Source organism: Stylophora pistillata, chromosome 3 (genome assembly GCF_964205215.1).
Source record: "Stylophora pistillata chromosome 3, jaStyPist1.2, whole genome shotgun sequence".
Classification (NCBI taxonomy): Eukaryota; Metazoa; Cnidaria; class Anthozoa; order Scleractinia; family Pocilloporidae; genus Stylophora; species Stylophora pistillata.
The window spans coordinates 31,175,122-31,197,332 of record NC_142521.1 but is presented as its reverse complement, the minus strand read 5'-3'; the positions used below and the strand labels follow the sequence as shown (position 1 = coordinate 31,197,332).

Genomic DNA, 22,211 nt, shown 5'->3' with positions numbered 1-22,211 from the left:
CCATCCTGAATGAAAACAGAACCGCTTTACGGGTCCGTTAAGTTACTGGGACTTTCGAGAAACGGGCCCCTGCAGGGTCGATATCAGAGAATGGTGAATTGATTTCTTTGCTTCGTCCAATATGCAGATAACGAACTTGGATCGTTTTAGTTTGGCTTACGTGTCATTGAAGTACTATAATATACGATGACGGGTCAGGTTGAATTATATTTAATATTTCCATACAAAAAAACAACTAAAAAATATAACTAAGCCTTCGACCCTCTTTCAAAGAGGTGACTATCTGATATCTAGAACCTAACAGTTCAGTTGCACATTGTATGAATGTGTTCTTCAGATGAATCATTTACAGTGTGGCCAAACTATTAGTAAAAACCAGTTTTTCCCTTGAGTTGCCATTAATCAGCATTCATCAAGGCGTCCATTCGATCAGTGAACGCAATTAACTTTTAAAACACTATAAGTCCTAAATGTCTGCCGAGAAGAAAACGCTTTCAGTTGAATTTGCCTCCTTCTTGCGATTGATGACGTTTCTTGAACGCGAGGGAGTTGCTGTTCCTACGAGCTCTTTCGAATACTGCGGTTTCGAATACTTCACGCGAAAAAGTGTTCAGAGGAACATTCAAACCCACGAGTCAGAAGTTGCACCTTCCCCTCCTTGTAATTTATACGTTTTCTTTTTACTTTTATCGACCTGAGCGTATGTTGGTTCTTCTTGGGGCTTTCCACCCCCGTCAGGGTAAGCCGGCGGGGCACCCGGAGGTAATCCTTGAACACCCCCGCCTCTCTCGACTCCCGGCCGATGATCGATTTCCCTATAGCCACCCACGCCTTCCATTTCCAACTTGTCTCGTGCGTTGTTCGGCTCTCTTCGCCGTCGAGCATCGTCGTCGGCTTCGTAACCATCTTTGGAAAACCTTGGGGGTTCGCTTTTTTGTTGGGACTCGTATCGAGGTTCCGGAATCGATGTTTCATCAGATCGTACCGGTCGTGGTTCGTTCCTTCCGACAGTAGACGGGATTCCTCTCTGAGATCCCCGTGGCATTGTGACCTCGTCGTACGGCCGCGGGGTGGGTGGAACATGACCGTATTCATCTCCTATTTCTTTTGTGAACTCCCAGCCTTCCTTCTTTAGAGAACTTCGAAGAGCTGGTAAGTTCCAAAGAGTTATTAATACCTATGGTGCAAAAATGAAACTACACTTCAAAACAACACAAACAGAAGTTTAAACCCAAGTGAAACTGATTAGCGATTTAAAGTCACACGAACCCTGCTTCGAGCATGGATGAGTCCCAATCTTGCTTTTGTTACTCTTTTTCACAAAAAGATTTTGTAAACCAAGGTAATCAGTTGAGTGATTTCTTTGACGAAGTTGCGGTAAACTTTACACTACAACAGACAAGAAGAGGTCAATATACACACCTAAAACATCCTTGTTCCTCGGGTCGATTGCTAGATTTCTCATCGCTGTTGAAACAGCTCTCACTACAGGGTCATGATTAATTCGTAGAAGTTCTACTAAAATGGGAAGACCCTTCTCTTTCCGTACTGCTGAGCGGACAATCATAGACCACTGAAAAATTAATTTGTATAAAACAAAAACTATTTTAAACCATTACCTCCCTTTCTCTTCGTTTACAAAAATTCCTAAAAGCAAATCTAAGTCACATTTTCTTCAGAGGTTGGACTGAACCACTATTAACCAATCGACCTGGTAACTTGCATCTAATTTCTCCTTACAATATCACCCCTGAAACCACATAAGATCAAGAAAATGGCGGAAACTATCACCAACTAAAGAAGCTATTGATTATTAAACGCATTCTCCTTGCCAGCACCTTAGGAAATGTATAGAGAACAGTATGGAGAATATAAATACTGATGATATAGTCTAACAGGTGAACAAGCTGCGATGAAACTCTCACTCTGATTTCTTATACCCCTGGTGCATCTCCTCGTTTCCGTCGTATAAAGAGATAAGGATCATTACCAAACCCTTTTATTGGGACGGTTGTCTATCACAGGTTACTACTTAGGATTCGAAACCTTTCCCTGGAAGTTATTTATGCTCCTGACTGAATAGATGCACAGTGAGAGTGAAATAGAGTGTCTTTACCATGAAGACAAGACGATGGTTATGTCAAAGCTCGCATCAGGACATCCCGATCAAATTATGGCGCATTAACAAAAAAAGAGTGGCCCACCGTCGTTTAAAGTGGAAGGAAAGTGTTGTACCCAAGCCCACAACACAGTAATTCCACCCCATCTTCGCTCTTAACTTATCACTAAATCTATAGGTGTTAGACATACCCTCCAGCCACATGCTGTCAGATTGTGAATGGCCCCAGCAGACGCTTCTAGAGTCTCAGGATTGGCCGCTTCGTGAAACCCTTATGTGTTTTATATTTCCCAATAAATTTGTTATAATTATTATTAAGCAGGCCCCCATTCAAACTGGATTGATTGAACTGAGTTAGCCTGCAGGAATATTGCTAATAAATAAGTAATAAATAAATTTAAACTGATACACATTAGTTTGATAAGTAGTAATTTTCCTTGACAAATCCTTTTTACCCCCAGTTGTCCTGTTCGTATTGTAGAATCTCTCGATCGGGCTAATATTTACCCAAGTCGGCTTATAGCTATCAAAACGAAGAGGAATCTTTAAAATTAAACCGGACCCAAATGTTTTAACCAATCATCATCATCAGCCACAACAGAAACACTTTACAAGTGAATACCGTCAAAGTTATGAAAAAATAGGGTGTGTGGATAATACTGAGACACCAGAGCTCAAAGATAATCGAACGAGAATACCCTCCATTTTGATTTTCCTACAATTTTATTTTGGAACATAATACGTCGTAAATATAGGTCTCCAAATGCATATAATACGGAGACAATTAAAGACAAAACTAATACTTACAATCTATGATACTTTTTTTCTTAGTTTTTGTACGGTTGATGCATAATTTGCAACTTTGACTACTAATTTTTACTTAATTCACAGAATATTCTGCTAAATATCAAACCAACGGTAGTTTCAAGACGCGTTCAGAATTTTATAAGTATGCAATTTTAAGAATTTTTCTATTTTCAGTAAATCATAATACCTTTAGGCACGAAGGAATTGTTCCGTTGAAGGTCTTTGAACAAAGACCCAAGACGCCAACACGGAGGGAGAACCGTATTTAACAACGAAATTCGATCTAAGATACAATGAAGCTACGTTGGTACTGAGGTGTTAAAAGAGAAATTAGCCACTTTTGGGTGTAACTAGACTTTCCAAAGTCCGTTTTATTTTTCTAACTGTATTTTGGTAGAACTTCTCGCGGCCTCGCCGCTCGCCTCAGACCTTTCGCTTCGCGACTTGGAGCAAGTCTAGGTGTAACATAAGTTCTGATGGAAGTTAACCACCAGCCATCGAGGCGGTAGAAGCTTCTATCCTTTGAGGGAGATCCACTGAACTACATAACTTACGGTACAAGAGGATGGTATCTGACAGAGACAGAAAAATCTTCAACACTGTTGAAAATCAGTGTATGTTAAATTGAAAGTTGTTTAATTGGATTATGTTAACCATGTCCAAACGAGAATGGGGAAGCACCTTTGAGCTTAAAAGCAAGGACAAAAGAAAAACTTGAAGATTAGAAACCAATTGGGAGCCCCGGAAGGATCACTGAGACGAAAGTAAAACGTCAAAAATATTATGGCTTGGCAATACACATGAGAAAGACCATCATAGCAGTTCTTAATTAACCAAAGTGCGAAACATCAAGGTCCTGCTAAACAACACAGATTCTGTCTTGTCAAAAAAAGATTTTTTGTTTAAATGGCAACAACAGATGGTGACAGCTGGAAAAGCCACATGTATAGATGATGATTGTTTGCCAGAAGCTTTCCTTGAACTTGTAAGGCCCAAACTCAGGACAATCAGCGATTCAAAGCTTCGGGAGAGGTGCATTCGTAGGACCACTTAATACCCAAATGAGTGACTCAACTCAATGGTTTTGGATGCGTTCCCCAAAGCATAAACATTATGGAGCCAAAAAAACTCCCCTTTGAGGGTATGGGCGATTAAAATGATTTCTATTGTATTCTCATGATTTTCTTTTTTAAAAATTCTTCCATCATATTTAACATTTTCCTCTCTGATCTCACCGGAAAATTACTTGCCTTAAACCATGAGCCATGCAAGCCTCAGTAAAAGGCGCAAAAATAACGCATTTTCCTCTTTATGCAGCGTTCTTCCTCATTTCCTCTTGTCATAATGTACAATTTCACCTCTGATTATCAAACACACTGGTTCGAGCAAGACAGGTAGGAAACCTAAGTCGGTGTTGAGACATCATTGCAGTTGGAGGAAGATGTTTTTACGTCTTTTCATGAGCGTGGCATAATGAAATACATAATAATTTGGATATATCAACAAAGTTGAAATGGTAAATTGGCCACCGTAACGATTACAAAAGCTGACGTTTCGAGCGTTAGCCCTTCGTCGGAGCGAATGTGTCTCCGACGAAGGGCTAACGCTCGAAACGTCAGCTTTTGTAATCGTTACGGTGGCCAATTTACCATTTCAACTTTGTTGATATATCCAAATTATTTCGTTACTCTCACCGACGCAGCCCCTAACAGTTTCTTTCGAAACTATCAGCCTTTATTCATAGTGAAATACAGAAAGATGTTTATTCTTTTATTTACGAGTGTATGCATGCACATAGCACAGAAACAAAGAGAAATTTCAGATTTCCTATGACGAATTCAAATCGATCCTCAAACCTCGCTCCAATGCTCTTCCACTGAGCCTTAATGACCCTTTGGTAAGTCAGGCTATCACCTGGTTCAAGTCATCAATGTTATTTCAAAATGAAATATTTTGTTTAAGAGATGAGTAAACTGGTCCATGTAGATTTCTAACGAGAAAAAAATCTCGATTTAATGGGAGGCTGTAGTAGGCGAACAGATTTCTTTTTGTGATGCCTGATTAAATTTATGTTACCAGATTTCAGTAAAAAATCACTAGACCCAATCTGTGCTCATCTACGCGACTCTTAGCTTGAAAAGGAAGATATTTTTGAAACTACAACTTTTCAACCAAGTTTGTCTGAAAGTAACTAGAGCTCAGGTCTACGCAGAAAAGCATGTCCAGCTTTGATCAGTTGTACCAATCGATCACGCGTGAGAATTGAGAAATTGATATATTTGAGACTGATACAAATCTGCCTCCCTTAATTTAATTTCAATCTAAGAGTTAAGGATTTGTGGATGTTCCGACAAGTTTTTCCTTCTGATAACTGCAAAAGATTACATTTTTGTTCACCAACATCGAAACGTGTGCTCTGGAACCCTTTTACTCAAATTCGAAAGTTCCCCCGACAGTCGCGAGCCCGAGACCTTAGTTGAAGGCCTTTGGTCGCCAATTATTAAAATCCCTTTGATTTCTATACATTTCTTTCTGTTTGAGTTGCGAAACCGATAACCGTCTCAATTTTGAATTTAACTAATGCAAAGGTATGTTTTCTGGGACCAGGAAACATCGACACACAAGGAGAAACGGGCTCCTGTAGTACGAAAGGACGTAAATAGCATTGCTTTCGAACAACAATTTTAGCGCCACCCGAGAGACTTCTTCGAGAGTGTTGCACTCAATCCCTAAGACTCATGGAGCTGCTTTGCAACTAAGGGGGGTGGGGGTAAGGGGCTTCGCTAATCAGACCTTGGGGTTTATGTCGACTTGTGGATTTCCTTGGTTCATGTGCTGAGTAATAAATTTCATGCGCGCACACTTGTAAGATTAAAGAAACAAATATATTTTAGGCCTCAGAAACAAGTTTCACTTTTGTATTTAAGGATGTCTTGCCAAACAGCTACAGTGGAATCTCGCTTTATCGAAGTGCCAAGGGGTCGACCGCGTAAATTGGTTCGTTATATCGAGGGTTCGTTATATCAAAGTTCTGTGGCATACATTTTACTGTAACTTTAGCCGGGCTGAAACTTAAGTAATGTTCGTAAACCGTGGAGTTCGTCATATAAAGGTTCGTTAAATCGAGGACTTCGTTATATGGAGCTTCGTTAAACCGAGGACTTCGTTATACAGAGGTTCGTTAAATCGAGGTTCCATTGTACTAGTAAAAAGCAAATTGATAATTCCAAAACCTATAAAGTGATCATTCATCACAAAAACGGTTTTCAGAAGGGCTCCTCTTCAAAAGTGTCAAAGCAGTTAAAAAGATATTTAAAAAATGCGTTCCTTGAAAAGGCTAAAACTACGGAAATTAGCAAAAAAGAGGGTCTCAATGAGATTGAACCGCTGACCGAAATTGACAAATTTAAACCGATATTCGTAAAATATGCTAACCGTAATAATAGGCCAAAAGGTTAACCTTTCTTTACCCGTAAAAGCCTCATTGAGACCCTCAAAGAGTTAAAGGAATAAAAATTTACATCATCATACCCATTCTTTGTTACTTCAAGTTAAAAAAAAGAAGTTGAAGAAAGATCAGGCCACGAGTTCATCAGTTTGCGATTGATTCTAGCCAACCTAACAACTGGCAAATTTGCGCAATTGACATGACTTCTCACTATAGCCTGGAAATTATTTTCTGATATACTAGCCAATTCGTGCAGTTTATCATAAGTGAAGAACTCTTTGTACAAAATAAAAAGTCTTGTTCGGGCACATAACGAAACTTAAAAACTAAATCCCAAACCTTTTTTTAAGAAAATGCTTCAAATGTTTTAGCGATAACGAGTTCAATTGAGTACCCGATCGCATAGCGCCAGAAATAGTATTGAAACACTCTTTGTTTAGTTAATCTATAGTAAAGAACTTATTGAACAAAATTCCGATCTGAAAAGTCTTTTTCTCTGGGCTCGTGAAATTCAAAAATCAAATCCTTAACCAAAAATGGAGAAATGTTAAAATTTCTCATCGATTACGAGTTCAAATGAATACTCGATTGTATAATGCCTCTAAAAGCACTCAAACACACTTAAAGAAAAACTAAAAAGTCTTAGATTACTTTGGTCTATTTGAGTCTGTGTACAATCCAATCCTGGTGTGGTCCCTGAAGTTTTTTCTCCATCAGTGTAGAGTCTTGTCTTTTTCTTGTGCAAGTCTGTGTTCAGTGTTCACAACCTTCAAGGAAAAAGATTATTCAAACTCAAATTAAAAATTGAGAAAGAAAAATTCCTAAAATGCTAAGACAGTGGCGGATCCAGGGGGAGGGTCCGGGAGTCCGAACCCCCCCCCTCTATCAGACCTGACGCTAACAGCTTTGAGACTGAAATTCTTACATCCGCAGGATCGTATATCACTTTTTAACTGGCTGACTTTTTAAATTAATGAATCCAAGTAAACGGTAAGCGGCCAAAGAATTGTAACGCGCAACCGCGACTGGTGGGAGGGGGAGTGAGGGGTGTGGGGGAGAAGTAATTTGCCTCAAAAGAGTCCAACAGTCCTTTCTGAACCAAAGTTTGGACCCCTCCTATCAAACATTCATGCATCCGCCCATGCATCGCATTTCTACGCCAATACAGGTGCCATAGGATTGTAAGCCTTAGAATAAAACAAAAAAATCTTCATAGAGTCATTTAAGCATTATAGTAATTGACAATAAAGAAAGTTACACCTACATGTAAATCATCCAAAGTCTAAACTTCAGAAGCGTCCGGTAGGTCCAGTGTGACGTCATCTCCAATGAGTACAAATGGTGCCCAGTTCCGTACATTTCTGAACTGTTCAATTTCTCTCATGGAATTCATAGCTTGCTGAAGAGCTTCACTGGCTCTCTTTCCTGCGACAAGTTGTTCATAGAAGTACTTCATGAATTCCTTCGTGGCCTCGTCAACAAGCGCCCACAGAGCCACCAAAACAGAGCGAGCTCCGGCACCAAGAAACGCTCGCGCTATGCCAATTACTCCTTCAGCTGCCTTGATTTCTCCTCGAGCGCTGTGACAGCAGCTCAGCACAACCAGTTTTGCCCGCAGGTGAGCATTTGACACATCCTTCATTGTGAAAAGGTAATCTTCCTCGGCAGGAGTCTGTGATTTGCGGCTTGTTCGTGGCGCCAGGATAATTTCTCCTGTCTCCATCCGGCCATGTGCCGCGATGTGCACCAGAGTAACTGACGAGAGCCGCCTCAACACCTCATCTTTTGTTGCCTTCTCTCCAATGAGTGGAGTAGAGCCGAAGATGTCACCGATCATTTTCACTTCTTCTTCGGCACATGGAAGCGGATCTAACTTTCTTCCCTCATAAAGAACTTCATCCAAACATGGATTGCCCACGAGTAGCGCGCCGGTCTTGTTGTGAAAGTCGTCTCTTTCATCAACAATCAACTTCAGAGTGGTCAAGGATGGAATGACACGAATTCTGAAAGATTCGCACAGATACTTTGAATTGGAGTCCATCAGTGCAGCAAAAGGGACCATGCACAATGAACGTTCGGGAACAAAGATAAGTTCATGGCCATTAATCAGGTCGGCAATAGGACCAATGATGATGTCATACAATTTGCGCAGTGACTCTGTCTGGGAAGACTCAGGAAGCTTATCAACCGCCCTTTCAATAGCTAACTGGTCATCGCAGGGTTCATCATCAAGTGAACGATTCTCACATTTGACATTCAATGTTCTGAACTTCTCTTTGTTTAACTCTTCAATGTAGTTTTCGGTCAAGTAACCATCAGAACTATAATCGCGGATGTTGATTAGTCTGAAGTGAACATCATTACCGAGCTGAACAACCCAGAAATACATTTGTTCATCAGTAACTGTTAAGAAAACCAAATTCGATTGAGCACAACCCGCAGGTAATCGGTAAAGAGGCTTCTCAGGCAGGTGTGACAAATAGCATGGTTCACCAGAACCGTACTCATAATTCACCAAATCATTTAGAGCTTGAGCACGTGCTTGATCAGCTACGAGTAGAGCCTCAACAACTTGACCTAAGTTCAAATGTAGTTCCCATAATTGTGCATATGCATCTTCACAGGAACTACGATAGGTAATCTTCCACTCATCTTCAAATTGCAGATCAGCTCTTAGCTCATTATACATCGTAACGCTGGACTGGTAATACTTAAGCGAACTGAAAAGAGACCCTAGGTTTTTAGAGACAACTCCGAGGTTAAAAAATGTTAAGCTTTGGCTAGCCTTGTCTCCCACTTTCTTTTCAATTTCTAGTGCAAGTTCGTGGTACTCGTAACGCTGGACTGGTAATACTTAAGCGAACTGAAAAGAGACCCTAGGTTTTTAGAGACAACTCCGAGGTTAAAAAATGTTAAGCTTTGGCTAGCCTTGTCTCCCACTTTCTTTTCAATTTCTAGTGCAAGTTCGTGGTACTCCATTGCTCTTCGATAATCACCTAACCTATTATAAGTACATCCGAGAGAGGAATAACAGACCCCCTCCCCTTCCTTGTCGCCTTCTTCTTTAGAAATTTGTAATGCAAGTTGTTCATAATCGATAGCTTCCATAAATTTCCCTAGGTCTTCGTAACAACCACCGAGATTGCAATGACAAATTCTCTCGCCAGCCTTGTTTCCCACTACTTTGTATATTTCTAAAGCAAGTTTATAGCATTCCTCAGCTTTTATAACAAGTCCTAATTTACCATAAACATTACCGAGATTGCAATAACTATTTCCCTCTCCAGCCTTGTCACCCACTTCTTTGAAAATTTTTAATGCAAGTTGTTGGTACTCCTTAGCTTTTTTAGTATTTCCTAACTCAAAACAAGCCAACCCGAGATTGCAATAACTCTCTCCCTCTCGAGCCTTATCGCCCACTTCTTTGAAAATTTCTAATGCAAGTTGTTGGTACTTGACAGCTTTCATATCATTTCGTAAATAGTGATGATAATTACCGAGATTATAATAACTTTTTCCCTCGTTAGCCTTGTCGCCCACTTCTTGGTAAATTTCTAATACAAGTTGTTCGTACTCGAAAGCTTTTATGTAATTTCCTAACCTAGCATAAATACTGCCGAGATTTCTGTAGGTGCCTCCCTCTCTATCCTTGTCGCCCACTCCTTGGAAAATTTCTAAAGCAAGTTTATTGTACTCGATAGCTTTTATGAAATTTCCTAACTCACGATAGGCTACAGCGAGACTGTGACAACTATTTCCCTCAGTGGCTTTGTCGCCCACTTCTTGGGAAATTTCTAATGCAAGTTGCATGTACTCGATACCTTTTATACAATTTCCTAACTCAGCATAAGTAACACCGAGAATGCGATAACTTCTTGCTTTTCTAGTCTTGTCGCCCACTTCTTGGAAAATTTCTAATGCAAGTTGGCAGTACTCGATATCTTTTATAAAATTTCCCAAACTGTAATAACTATTAGCAAGACTGCCATAACTATTTCCTTCTTTAGCCTTGTCTCCCACTTCTTTATAAATTTCTGATGCAAGTTGGTAATATTCGTTAGCTTTTATAAAATTTCTTAAACCATAATAAGAATTACCGAGATTGTAATAAGTGTTTCCCTCACTAGCCTTGTCGCCCACTTCTTTGAAAATTTCTAATGCAAGCCGTTTGTACTTGATAGCTTTTGCAAAACTTTTCAACTCAAAATAGGCGATCCCGAGATCGCTAGAACTATACCCCTCCCTAGCTTTGTCGCCCAATTCTTTGAAAATATTTACTGCACGTTTGTAGCACTCAATGGCTCTTCTAAAGTATTTACGGCCGTGATAGGCCGAACCAATATCATAGTAAGCGTTGCCCTCCCCATGTTTGTTTCTGGTTGCTTTGGCAATTTGCAGAAGCTGTTTGAGACGGATGACATCTTGGGTATCGTCTGGACAGGGTTCATCTTTGTACGAGATATTTTGTATTTCCTAGAATTTGGCGAAACTTCGTAAGAATTTTTATAGCTTTTTTGGACGTAATATTCAAATGTTCAAGTTCCAAGGTCAAAATACGTAAGCCTTTTGTTTCAATACGTGAGGTTCTTAATGGAGATGAGCGTTAGCCGCAAAAAATGTAATAAAAGGTGAGAAGACAAAAAAAAAGTGTAAGTGCCACTAACCCCAAAACATTTTTTTTACGATAAAAGAAACTTCCTTATTTTACTGATCATCACAGTGAAAGAATTTTATTAGTCGAATAAAACCTCTCAATTCTACAAGCAGTCAAAGCTCAATTTTTTACGTTAACGACCGTGCATTTTGGGACCTGGCTCGGAGAAAGCTGTCACGTCATCCCAGGTTCCCAAGACAAGAAATCGTTTGGGGAATTTTCTTTTTTTTGGACATCGAGGACCTTCAATAAAACACCTAATTAGCTACAGAAATCCATGTCATCTGGAGGCTCAAACTCGGACATATATGACTCCGAAGCATCCGAAACTTGTAGACTTCTAATCAATTGGAATATGATACGAAGATGGAGGAAATCGTCTGTCGCCCAAAGCCGCGAAGCCTCAACGAGATGGAGTCAAAAGATCCCTAACACTACTTGGAACGAACTCTATCCGACTCTTCTAACCTCATCTCGAGAAAGGCACATGCCCAAAAGCCTAATATACAAGGTTTGGACGAACATCGCGATCGATGAAGATTTTAAACCAGATATCTAAGCTCGGTTAGAAAGAAAGCAGAACGTGACCTTGTTGGAGCGCTGGGGAAATTTCGCCATAGACGCGTTGAAAGACTTGCAACAAAGCTCAGTAAACTAGCGCAAGCAAGAACTAGAACAATAAATGTAATAGAACTTTCAAAGTACGTAGAGTCAGTGGCCATAGATTAAGAAATATTAGCCACGGAGTCGAAAGTTAAACTGAACGAGGTCGACAAGCTTCTTGTAAATTTGAGAGCACAAAAAAGGAATAGAAAAGGTGAATCTTATACGCGTATATTATCTGCCTCCTGAAAAACGAACAGCAAGGGTGAAACATAACCCGAATAAAATGAGAGCGGTTAAAAATCGCAAATGAAAACAGAGTCCAAGGTAGTAGGATAAAAGATTGAGTCACGCAAGCAGCACATCAGGAACCCATCAAATGAACAACCGGACAGATGAACTAATTCACGACCTATAAATGTGCCTCAGAAATTACATTCTAGGACACAAATTAAAAGTGTGCAAAGGAGAGAAATTAACAGGGAATCGACCCTTGACCTACAAACGCATTGCAAAGAGACGGAGACCCTCCAATACACGAATTTTTTTTCGCGGCATCCTCTTGGTGAAAGAAAGGATTCGTAACAAGAGAAGCGCCATAAGAATGCTAAATGTTTGATAAAAACGTACAGATCTTCAAAATACGCTCGAAGAAACCTAGATAAAATTTTAGACACATGTATCTCTGAAGTAAATTTTACTGGGAGACAAAGGTCGCTCCAAAACAAAGAAAATAGCCGGCAGAAGAAGATACTGCCTCTTGGAACACAATGTCATTTGGATTTACCTAACCTCAAAAACACAGTGATGGAGAAATGGCACTTATTTTGCGGTCTTTGAAAATTCATGAAAGATAACTAAAATAGATTCGACATTAACTTTTTTTTTTTTTTTTTTTACTTTGTTATCAGTAAGACAAGGAGATTTGTTGTATCGGAAAAAACTCTTGGGGTTAACCGCAAAAAAATTTATTTTAATTACAACGGAAAGAATTTAACTGGTAGCCGAAAAATGTTCAAACTTTTTAGCCGTAGAATTCATCACCCCGTTGAGACCCTCATAAATTACTTTGCAGTTTGGTTTTTTAGCCCTAAGATTGAATGTAATTCGTTTTTCATACACTTCAAACCCCACATGGTATTGCTCTAGAATTTAGTAAATATCAATTTCCAGCCCAAAATCATCGCAAGATACTCATTAGTTTCTTTTCTATATTCCTTTTAAACTGAAGGAAAGTTTTAAACTTAAAACCTTTAGAAAAGGGCTACGCTTCTCGTGTTTGTTTTTCACACTTACTTGACCTTTCTCTGAGGGATTTCTTAAGCCTCTCATATCTTCTTTGTGCTCTGTTTCTTGCGCTGCAACATTCAGCTCACCATAAACCTGCACACTGGCTCCTAGAAAGAAACTTAGTCATTGAGCCGAGAGAAATTTATTCAAAGACAGAAACGAATATATGAAGAAAACTGTAAGTGTCAAGGATCAACGGTGTGACTCTTCAATAGAGACTTATGGTGCTATTCCCTTTTTTGTATCGTCTACACAAATGATTTCAAGGTCCAACTTCAAGTTATGATTCATGTCTAGTTTTTTTCCTAAATTCGATGGAACTAGGACTTCCTCACCGTCTGAATAGGGGCGGGAACAATTTTAGTCCACAAATGAGGCAAAGATCATGTTTTATTCCCGATCTTGGCTTCTGTAATGAGTGATATGTTCGGGTGGTTTTCACCTAAACCCCACTATTCTTTACCTAAGAGGTCTACAACTTATAAAGAAGTAAGCCGGTAAAGACCATGCGCTCTTCTATGATGACCATCACCGGCAAACAAGGAATAGTATTGAGGGACTGGTTCTTGAACAAAGCTCCTCGCCCCGTTCCAAGTCTTAAAACATTGTTATCTTTTAATTTTGAGACTGAAGCCACCGAAAAAAGAAAGTTATAAAATCATTAGAACGCATTTATGGAAACATACTATGAAAATTCTGTTATCTTTTTCCAAGTTTCGCCCAGTTAAAATACATCATCTTTAACTTTTATCCTCGAGCTTGAAATTTACTATCTTCATTTCGATCATCACACAGTAGTATTGAGTAAAAACTCCAATCCTTGCTATGTTCAGGATATTTCGGCCGAATCACACCAACTAGTATGACAACCGAGTCTTTATGAGAGTCCGAGTTATTATCATGATGGCTCTTTCTCTGGTTCATCACTCAGTAAGAATGCATCCTCTTTCATTTGTGATAACGGTAGAATACAGTCATTTCATAGTTCTCACCCGATGAAGTGGCGTCATGATCATCCAGCTTTGGCTCAAATAGCTTCGAAGTAACTTTAGCATCCTCTGTGGCTGAAATACACAGAAAGCACATTAGCACATTTGAAGGCAATATTTTCCAGTCAGGTGACGCTTTGTAATTAATAAATGCTCAATAGGTGTACTGAGAAAGAAGAAACAAGTACGGTTTCTGGAGATATTTCTTCAGTTGAGGGCTAAGAAACACTGTCTTGATGTCAACGATCACGCGAAAGCACCATGTTAATATCCAATATCGCCATTTACAAGATGATTTTTACGTAATTATAATATGATGGCCTTTTATACGACATGCCGCGTAAAGCTCATTGATAGAGGTTCACTTCCAGTTTGTAACTCAGTGAAAACCATCATCTGTCAGTTGTGTTACTAAAAGAATACTCTAATTTGATGGTTTTTCCTCACCTGGTGAGGTGTTCTTCTGAACGTCGAGTTTGTCCTCCGCTGATATCGATGTGACATGGGCTTCTACTGTGACTGAAACGCAAGGAAGCATTGTCGGTAAATACATCTTCGAGGATTGTAGCCCCACCCTTTTATGTTCATGAAGACTGAAAAACTAAAACTTTATAACTTTGATCTGGAAACTGTTCTACTGATTTGATTGCTCCGCCAAAATAAACAGGGAGAGAAGGTTTTTTGTTCTCTGCTTTTTCCAACCCTTAATCTCTACCATATCAAGACCTAAAATCAAATTCTCCCAACTAAGCCTCAATTTTTCTTTGTTGGCTACTCCTGAGAATTTAGTGTCATATCGTGACAACCATGGGTACTCCTCAATTGATCATCTGCATAAATGTCTTTTTCTAATTTTAATGATGTTTTGATAATTGCTTGGAAAATTTATGAGTTGATCGATTATATAGAGTGACTTGGAAAGATATTCCTCAAATGGGCCGCAGACTCTCCGTGATGCTTCAGTATTCAATGAAAATAATGTCGAATTCCTCTTAAACGAGTGCAAACTTGCAATGACGATAGCTTTATAGGATATTTATTTGGAAAAAATCTTATCAGATTCTTTCTCACCTTGGGAAGCATTGTCACCGATTTCTAGTTTTCCTTCACCTGATAGGAATTCATTTATAATCACATCTGAAAAGAAAACAGAATGCAATAAAGGTCGAACTTAAACATCAAAGCCGTACATTTTATACCTTCAAAAACATTATGCTAAAGACCCTGAGCTTTTCTACCGAATATGCCGCTCTCATTCTCTAAGAAGCATCACCGATCAATTTGATTACTAGCTTTAAGACACCATTTTTCATTTCATGATCACACAAAAAGATCAATCTTAGCATTATGCAGGATGTATGATACATGCAACCCACTCAATGGCCCACCTGCTTCTATTCTCCCACAACGATAGCTTGGTAGTATTTAAAGAGAATACTTATGGGTGTCTAAGGATTACGATTTTAGGAATTAGGATTTTAGATGGTAACTCGGAAAGTGGCTGTGGGCAATCTTGAACAGGTCGTAGACTACGAGGCGCCAGTAGCCACCCAACAAAGAGCCAAACTCTGCTTACTGCTTTACTTCAATTAAACCTTCTTTTTACCTATGGTTTTCTCACCTGAAGAAGTATTTGCACCAAGAATTTCTACTTGCCCGTCAGGTGATGGTTCTTTATCATCACCCATATCTGAAAATTATACAGAATGAGTGAAGAGTAAAAAAACTTTATATGTGACCAAATGTGGACTCCTTCACTCCCATCACTGTAGTAACACGAAAAGATTCTGCAACCGATTCTAATTTTAACAATTTGCAGGACGTTTGCCTTATATAGACATCTGTTCTATTGGCCTTTATACCACGAGTGTCTTACAACTCAGTGATAGAGGTTCCTCTCCTTGGGAAACATTCCGAATTTCTCTTTTCCAACTATTTGTGTGTCACTCGTTAGAAAAACATCATGCCAGTGTTCCAGTTGTCTTAACAGGTAGAACACACTAACCTCTAACAGTTTTTCTCACCTGATGAAGGGTTTTCATGAATGCTCAGTTTCTTCTCGTCTGAAATGGATGCAACTTGAGGATCTTCAAAGGCTGAAATATCAAGACAAAAAATCAAGGTTTTGCTACTACCTCAGTGCCGAATTCATGATACCTAGTATAGTGAAACGTTATAGTTTTTGTTTTAGAAGAAATCCAGCGGACGTTGAATTTAATTCCTACACAGTCAGCAGGTACAGGCCTTTAATTTTGGGCTGTACCATCAGGTTGAAGTTTCATTCCAGAGGAAGAAGAGGGTAAGGTTGTTGTTCCCTGATTGCCTTCCCTGATTGCCTCTCGTTTGACGCTATAAATCCTCAAACTTTCCGAGGGCTAATTCTCCTCAAATGTCACAGAAAATATTTCATTCTTGGCTACCTCTACAATTGATATGGTCTAAATCTAAATTTCTTCAGCAGCACATTGATATTTCTGTAAAATTTTTTTTTTCGTTTTGTTCTTTCTCACCTGTTGACATTTTTTCATCAGTACTGTGATTCCTTTCTTGTGATGTCACATTATGTTTAGCCAGATCTGAGAATGAAGCTGAGTGTGTCAGGTACTAAAAAATTACCTAATGTGCGTCACTTAAATCTAGTACCATAAATCTCTTAAAGCTCAGAGAGGGAGTTTTTACTCGCGTAGAAGCACTCAGAACTTCTTTTGTAAATGCGAGTAACTGTGTGTCATTTGGTAGAAATATATCATTCCTCAGTTGTGACACTGGTAGAAAATCACCATATTGTAGTTTTTCTTACTTGATGAGATGTTTATATCAACGTCCAATTTGTCTTCAAAAAATAACGAAAGAAAAAGATAGTGGCTCCTTATACTAACTACAGTCTCTCCGTAGGGCATCAAAGCCGGGAATGCCTTGGATATTTTTGACAATTTTTTTTTATATTTGACTCTTTCTAACCTGTCGATGTACTTTCAGGTGATAGGACTTCACTTTCAGTCGCGTCTGATGAGTTTTTGTTATGAACATCCACCTTTTCCTCAACCAAAACATAATTCACTTGAGGATCTTCAGTGGCTAAAATACAGAAGACAAGTATCTCTTATTCGACGTTAAGGAAATATTTTGAGTTCATGAAAGCTGTTGAATTGAACGTTAGCTAGTATCTGTCATGGAAACTGTCCTGTCTGATGTTTTCTGCATTTCTCGAGTTTTGAAATCTTTTACATTGACAAGATGTCGAAGCTAATTGCCTTAATTTAGAGCAAAGCAAATTTTTTTTTGGCCACTCCAGCGGAGAATTTGAATGATATTTCGTCTTTGTAGCGTTCTAAAAAGTGCACGAAAAATCTTTTAACAGGATTAAGCTTTTAGTGAGCGACCCTAAAGGTGACTTATAAGACAGGGCGCAGACTATCTCGGTGAAACCTAATATCAAATCACAATTCCGCTCAAAAGGCGAAAGATTTGCGATGAAGATAATGATACACGGACACATTTATAGGAAATTTCTCTCATGATTTTCTTTCTCACCTGTACGCGTATTGTCACCAGTTCCTAGTATTTCATCAGGTGATGGAACTTTACCCTCAGCCACATCTGAAAAAAAAAGAGTGAAGTTAAGGTTGGATTCACGTCATTGCAGTTGTACATATCCCTGACAACATATTGGAAAACAATATATTCTATATACAAGGCTAAAATATCTTTTTTTAGCCTTGTATATAGAATATACTTTATTAAGCGAACATTATGGACATTGGAAAACAACTTGTTTAGTTTTTTTTTCTGTTTTTTTTTTTTTTTTTTTGCTTTTTTTTTTCGGCGAATAGATTAGAACAAGATAAGATATTTTTCTTTATTAGACTGTTGTTTGCTCAGTAACTTTATTTTTAACATTAACCACCAGCCATAGGATACTGTTTTTCATCTCATTATTTCAAATTATTTGATGAAGTAATTGTTCACATTGCAGTTTTTATGTACAAATTTAAAAGCCAACTTCTTCCCATTAATTGTAGTTTTTTTGACTTCAGTCAAAGAAACCCATAATTATAATAATTTGGATATATCAACAAAGTTGAAATGGTAAATTGGCCACCGTAACGATTACAAAAGCTGACGTTTCGAGCGTTAGCCCTTCGTCGGAGCTCCAACGAAGGGCTAACGCTCGAAACGTCAGCTTTTGTAATCGTTATGGTGGCCAATTTACCATTTCAACTTTGTTGATATATCCATAATTATAATACAAGGCTTTTCTCTAGAATGACTTATGCTCTGCCAAAGACAAGAACAAACTTTGGTCATTTGTATTCTTAATATTAGATATCAAGGCGCTAAGGTTTGGAATGCAATCAGTGATGACATTAAGCTTCTATCACTTAAACAATTTAAGAACAAGTTAAAATCAAGTATTCTTCCAAGTTACTAATTGACTTGATTATACTATACATTTCCTTTCTTCCGTTAGTTAATCTGCCTATACATACTGTACTTTCCTGCTTATTGTCGCTAATTTGTATTTTTCGCTAATTTGTATTTTTCGCTAATTTGGATTTTTAGCTTGTAACTTTTTTTTGTCTGTGTGTTTCTGTGTTGTTGTATGTGTTACTTTAAGAAGTCTCAAGTACCTGACACCGTTAGTCATCACAGTATTTAAAATCCTAAGAATGGCTGCTCAATTCTATTAGCCTGGTGGTTATTTTGGGCAGCCATGCACTTTATTTTAATTGTTTCATTACTTTTTTTGTGATGTAAATTTAATTTAATTCAGGGTGCAAATAAAAGTTGTTGTTGTTGTTGCTGTTGTACGCAAAAGAATACGAGCATTTGAATCTCAGCTACATGCAAGATGTTTGTCAATTACATAAATCTGATGGCCATCGTACCACGAGTCTCCCACAGTTTAGTAAGGGAGGTTCCACTCCTGTTGGGAGCATTTGCAGACTCTCTTTTTTGATTATACGCGTGTTCTTTATTTTAAAACACCGTGCCCTAGAGGTGATGATAGTAGAAATCTATCATGTCTCACCTGATAAAGTGACGCTTTGGACGTCCAGTTTCTCCTCAACTGAAATCGAGGTAGCTTGGCTATCTTCTGCGGCTGAAATACATGGATACCATGTAATTTATAATTCTCTCATTAAGTCTGCTAAAGGATTGAAATTTTCGTGGTTTTCGCTTAGAAAACCGTCTTCATTTTACTCGGGGTTTGAACGGTCTACGTTTTCGTAGGCCAAAACAGTCAGTTTGCTGTTGTTAAAACAAGGAGAGGAGTAAACATTTCCTGCTTCCTGCTTTTCTAGTCTTTTTAACCTATGCATTCTTATGGGCTTCTCGTTTGTTTCTGCTGAAATTCCGGCGTTATATTAAGATAATAAACCCCTTGTGTATCCTTATTTAAAAGGATCTTAATAGCTTAATACCATCATAAAAACGTGTGAATAGCTCATACACTGATCATCCTTAGTAGGGAAAGGCGTAAAAGTTCTTAGAAAGGGACCCTCGGAAAGCGAGTTAGAAACACAGGCTATAAACATTTTATCAAACGTCAGTAGTCACGTCATGTTTGTGCTTTTTGTTCTGGAACTGTTGACTGACATAAAAAGCCCCGAAAAACAACATTACAAGCTACTTCTTTCTATCCCATGATCAAGCAATCCCAGCTGTATACAAGATGATTTTTGTCATTTGTCGTCCACATAAATCTGACGTAATGGCCTCTGTACCACGAGTCCATCACAGTTCAGAGATATTTTTTCGACTTCTGTTGAGAGCATGCGCAGTTTCTCTTCTCTGAGTATGCGTTCCTTATTGAAAGCACTCACTTACAGGTGAGATAAGAGTAGAATACTATTATTTTCTTACCTGGTGATATGCTGCTTTGGACGTCCAGTTCATTCTCAACCGAAACAGAGGTAACTTGATCATCAACTGATATCAATGCAACTTGAGGATCCTCCATGGCTGAAATCAATACAAAGAACGATATATCTTTTAAATTTGCGCTGATTAAATTTTATTATGATTCCAATCATAGCAGTTGGCAGGATGTTTGATCCATAAATCTGATTTCTCAGCCTTCATATAACGAACCTCCGACTCAGTGATGAAGGTTTGTCTGCTGTGGGGAACATTCGGAATTTCTCTTCTTGACTATGTGCGTGTTACTCAAAAGAATAAAAAACGTCATCTTTCAGTAGTTTTAACAATACAACACCACCCTTTGATAGTTTTTCTCACCTGGTGAAGTATTTATGTTAATTTTCAGTTTCTCTCCTTCGGAAACTGATGGAACATGAGGATCGTCTGTGTCTGAAATACCCCGAAAGGTTCATATTTTAGTTTGCGTCGATGAAACTTAAGTTTTTGTTACTCCTTATGATTTTTGGAAGACTTCTCCATTAAAATTTATGGTTTTTGTTTGAAAGTCTAACGAATATCAAGTTCGTAAACGGTCTGCAGGCTTGATGGCACAGGCCTTTAACTTCGGGCCTCATTGCAAGTTTGATATTTCAGTTCATAGAAAGTACCGGGCCTGGTTCCTTGTGCCATGATTACCTTCCTCTTTTGATGGCATACATTGATTTCTTAAGCTTTTGTAGCCTTCTTTAAACATCCCCCCCCCCCCTATTTTTACACTGGTAGAAAACCATTAATTGATATTTTTTCTCACCTGATGAGTTCTTGTTATAAGCATCCTTTTTTTCCTCAACCGATACTGTCGTAACTTGACCGGCATCTTTAGTGGCTGAAATACAAGAAAACAACTACCTCTTAATCAGCGTTGTTGAAACATTTCGAGGTTATTGAGGTTAATTGTTGAACTGAATTTTCTGAGTTTCTGTCACGGAAACTGTCCTGTCTGATGTTTTCTGCATTTCTCGAGTTTTGAAATCTTTGTATTGACAAGGTGTCGAAAGGTAATTCTCTTAATTTAAAGCAAAGCAAGTGTTTTTTTTTTTGGCCACTCCAGAGAATTTTGAATAACATTTTCGTCATGGTAGCGTTCTAAAAAAGTGCAAGAGTAATAATTTCAGTTATTGGGTAAAGCTTTTAGTAAGCGACCCTAAAGGTGACTTAAAAGACAAGCCACAGTAATAGGCGTCGGTGACCCCTACTATTAAATCAAAGGCTCAAAAGGCGAAAGATTTGCGATGGAGATAATGATACAGACACCTTCGTAGACAGTTTTTGAATTTATTTTTTTCTCACCTGTAGACATACTGTCACCAGTTCCTAGTTTTTCATCAGGTGATGGAATTTTATCTTCAGCCAGATATGAAAACAAAGAGTGAAATTAAGGCTGAATTTACGTCATTGCAGTGGTACATTTTCATGACAACACATTGGAAAACAACTTATTTAGCTTTTTTTTTTCGCGTTATTCTTTTTTTATTTTTTGGCCAATAAGTTGAGCAAGAGAAAATATAAATTTTTTTATGAGAGTTTTTTGCCCAGTAACGTCACCTTTAACTTTAACCACCAGCCATAAGATACTGTTTTCCATTTCATGATCACCCAAAGCCCAGTTACATGAATCTGATTAAATGGCCATCATACCACAAGTCTCCCATAGTTTAGTGTGGGAAAGTTCGACTCCTCAGTGTTGGTAGCATTCGCAACCTCTTTTTATTTTAGTACAGGCGTGTTCCTTACTTTAAAACACCATTCTTTAGAGTTGATGATAGGAGAAATCTATCATGTCTCACCTGATGAAATGATGCTTTGGACGTCCAGTTTCTCCTCGACGGAAACCGACGTAGCTTGACCATCCTCTGTGGCTGAAATACATAGATACCATATGAGTTAATGAGTCTCTTATGAAGTCTCCTAAAATATTGAAATTTTCGTGGTTTTCGTTGAGGAAACCGTCTTTACAGTCTGAAGGTTCATGGGAGGCCAAGACAATCAATTTTGAGTGGCAACAAAAACAAGTAAAGATTTCCTGTTTTCTGCTTTTCTAGTCTTTTTAACCTATGCATTCTTAAAGGCTGCTTACTTGCTTCTGCTGAAAAATCGGCGTTGTATTAAGATAATCAGCCCTTTGTGTATCGTTACTTAAAGAGATTTTAATAACTTAATAGCACGATAAAAAATTTAGAATAATTCATATGCTGATCGGCTTTGGTAATGAAAGGCGCTGGAGTTCTTGGAGAGCGGCCCCCCCGGAAAGCGGGCTCTTAGACAGGTTAGAAACATCCCTTCAAGCGTCGGTGGTCACCTTCATGTGTTCAAATTTCGCAACCTTGTGAAAAAGATAGTTTTAAATCTTTTACATGGAAGCTTTAAAGAGGAAAA

The 22,211-nt window shown here is 38.5% G+C and overlaps 4 protein-coding genes across 4 annotated transcripts in view; all 4 read right to left on the bottom strand.

The window, feature by feature from the left end:
* Positions 1-194: 194 nt before the first annotated feature.
* Positions 195-22,211, bottom strand: part of LOC148735613 (uncharacterized) — a 30,132-nt gene continuing 8,115 nt past the window's right edge. Inside the window, exon 5 of the mRNA XM_088753523.1 lies at positions 195-1,177. Coding sequence (XP_088609649.1) covers positions 623-1,045 — 423 coding nt within the window. The 5' untranslated portion in view covers positions 1,046-1,177 and the 3' untranslated portion in view covers positions 195-622. The remainder of the gene's footprint in view (positions 1,178-22,211) is intronic.
* On the bottom strand, positions 1,370-2,824 carry LOC148735615 (catenin delta-2-like). Its single transcript, XM_088755694.1, has 3 exons — positions 2,818-2,824; positions 2,311-2,390; positions 1,370-1,573 (listed from the first exon to the last, which is right to left on the bottom strand). The coding sequence occupies exons 1-3, from the start codon at positions 2,822-2,824 to the stop codon at positions 1,385-1,387; spliced, it is 276 nt and encodes a 91-aa protein (XP_088611820.1). The 3' UTR covers positions 1,370-1,384.
* On the bottom strand, positions 5,790-9,063 carry LOC148735614 (tetratricopeptide repeat protein 28-like). The gene is made up of 2 exons (XM_088753515.1): positions 7,639-9,063; positions 5,790-7,141 (listed from the first exon to the last, which is right to left on the bottom strand). The coding sequence occupies exon 1, from the start codon at positions 9,061-9,063 to the stop codon at positions 7,657-7,659; it is 1,407 nt and encodes a 468-aa protein (XP_088609641.1). The 3' UTR covers positions 5,790-7,141; positions 7,639-7,656.
* The window catches only part of LOC148735607 (uncharacterized), a 70,729-nt gene continuing 57,703 nt past the window's right edge, over positions 9,186-22,211 (bottom strand). Inside the window, exons 23-25 of the mRNA XM_088753506.1 lie at positions 13,914-13,985; positions 12,928-13,028; positions 9,186-10,847 (exon numbers count right to left, since the gene is read on the bottom strand). Coding sequence (XP_088609632.1) covers positions 9,186-10,847; positions 12,928-13,028; positions 13,914-13,985 — 1,835 coding nt within the window. The remainder of the gene's footprint in view (positions 10,848-12,927; positions 13,029-13,913; positions 13,986-22,211) is intronic.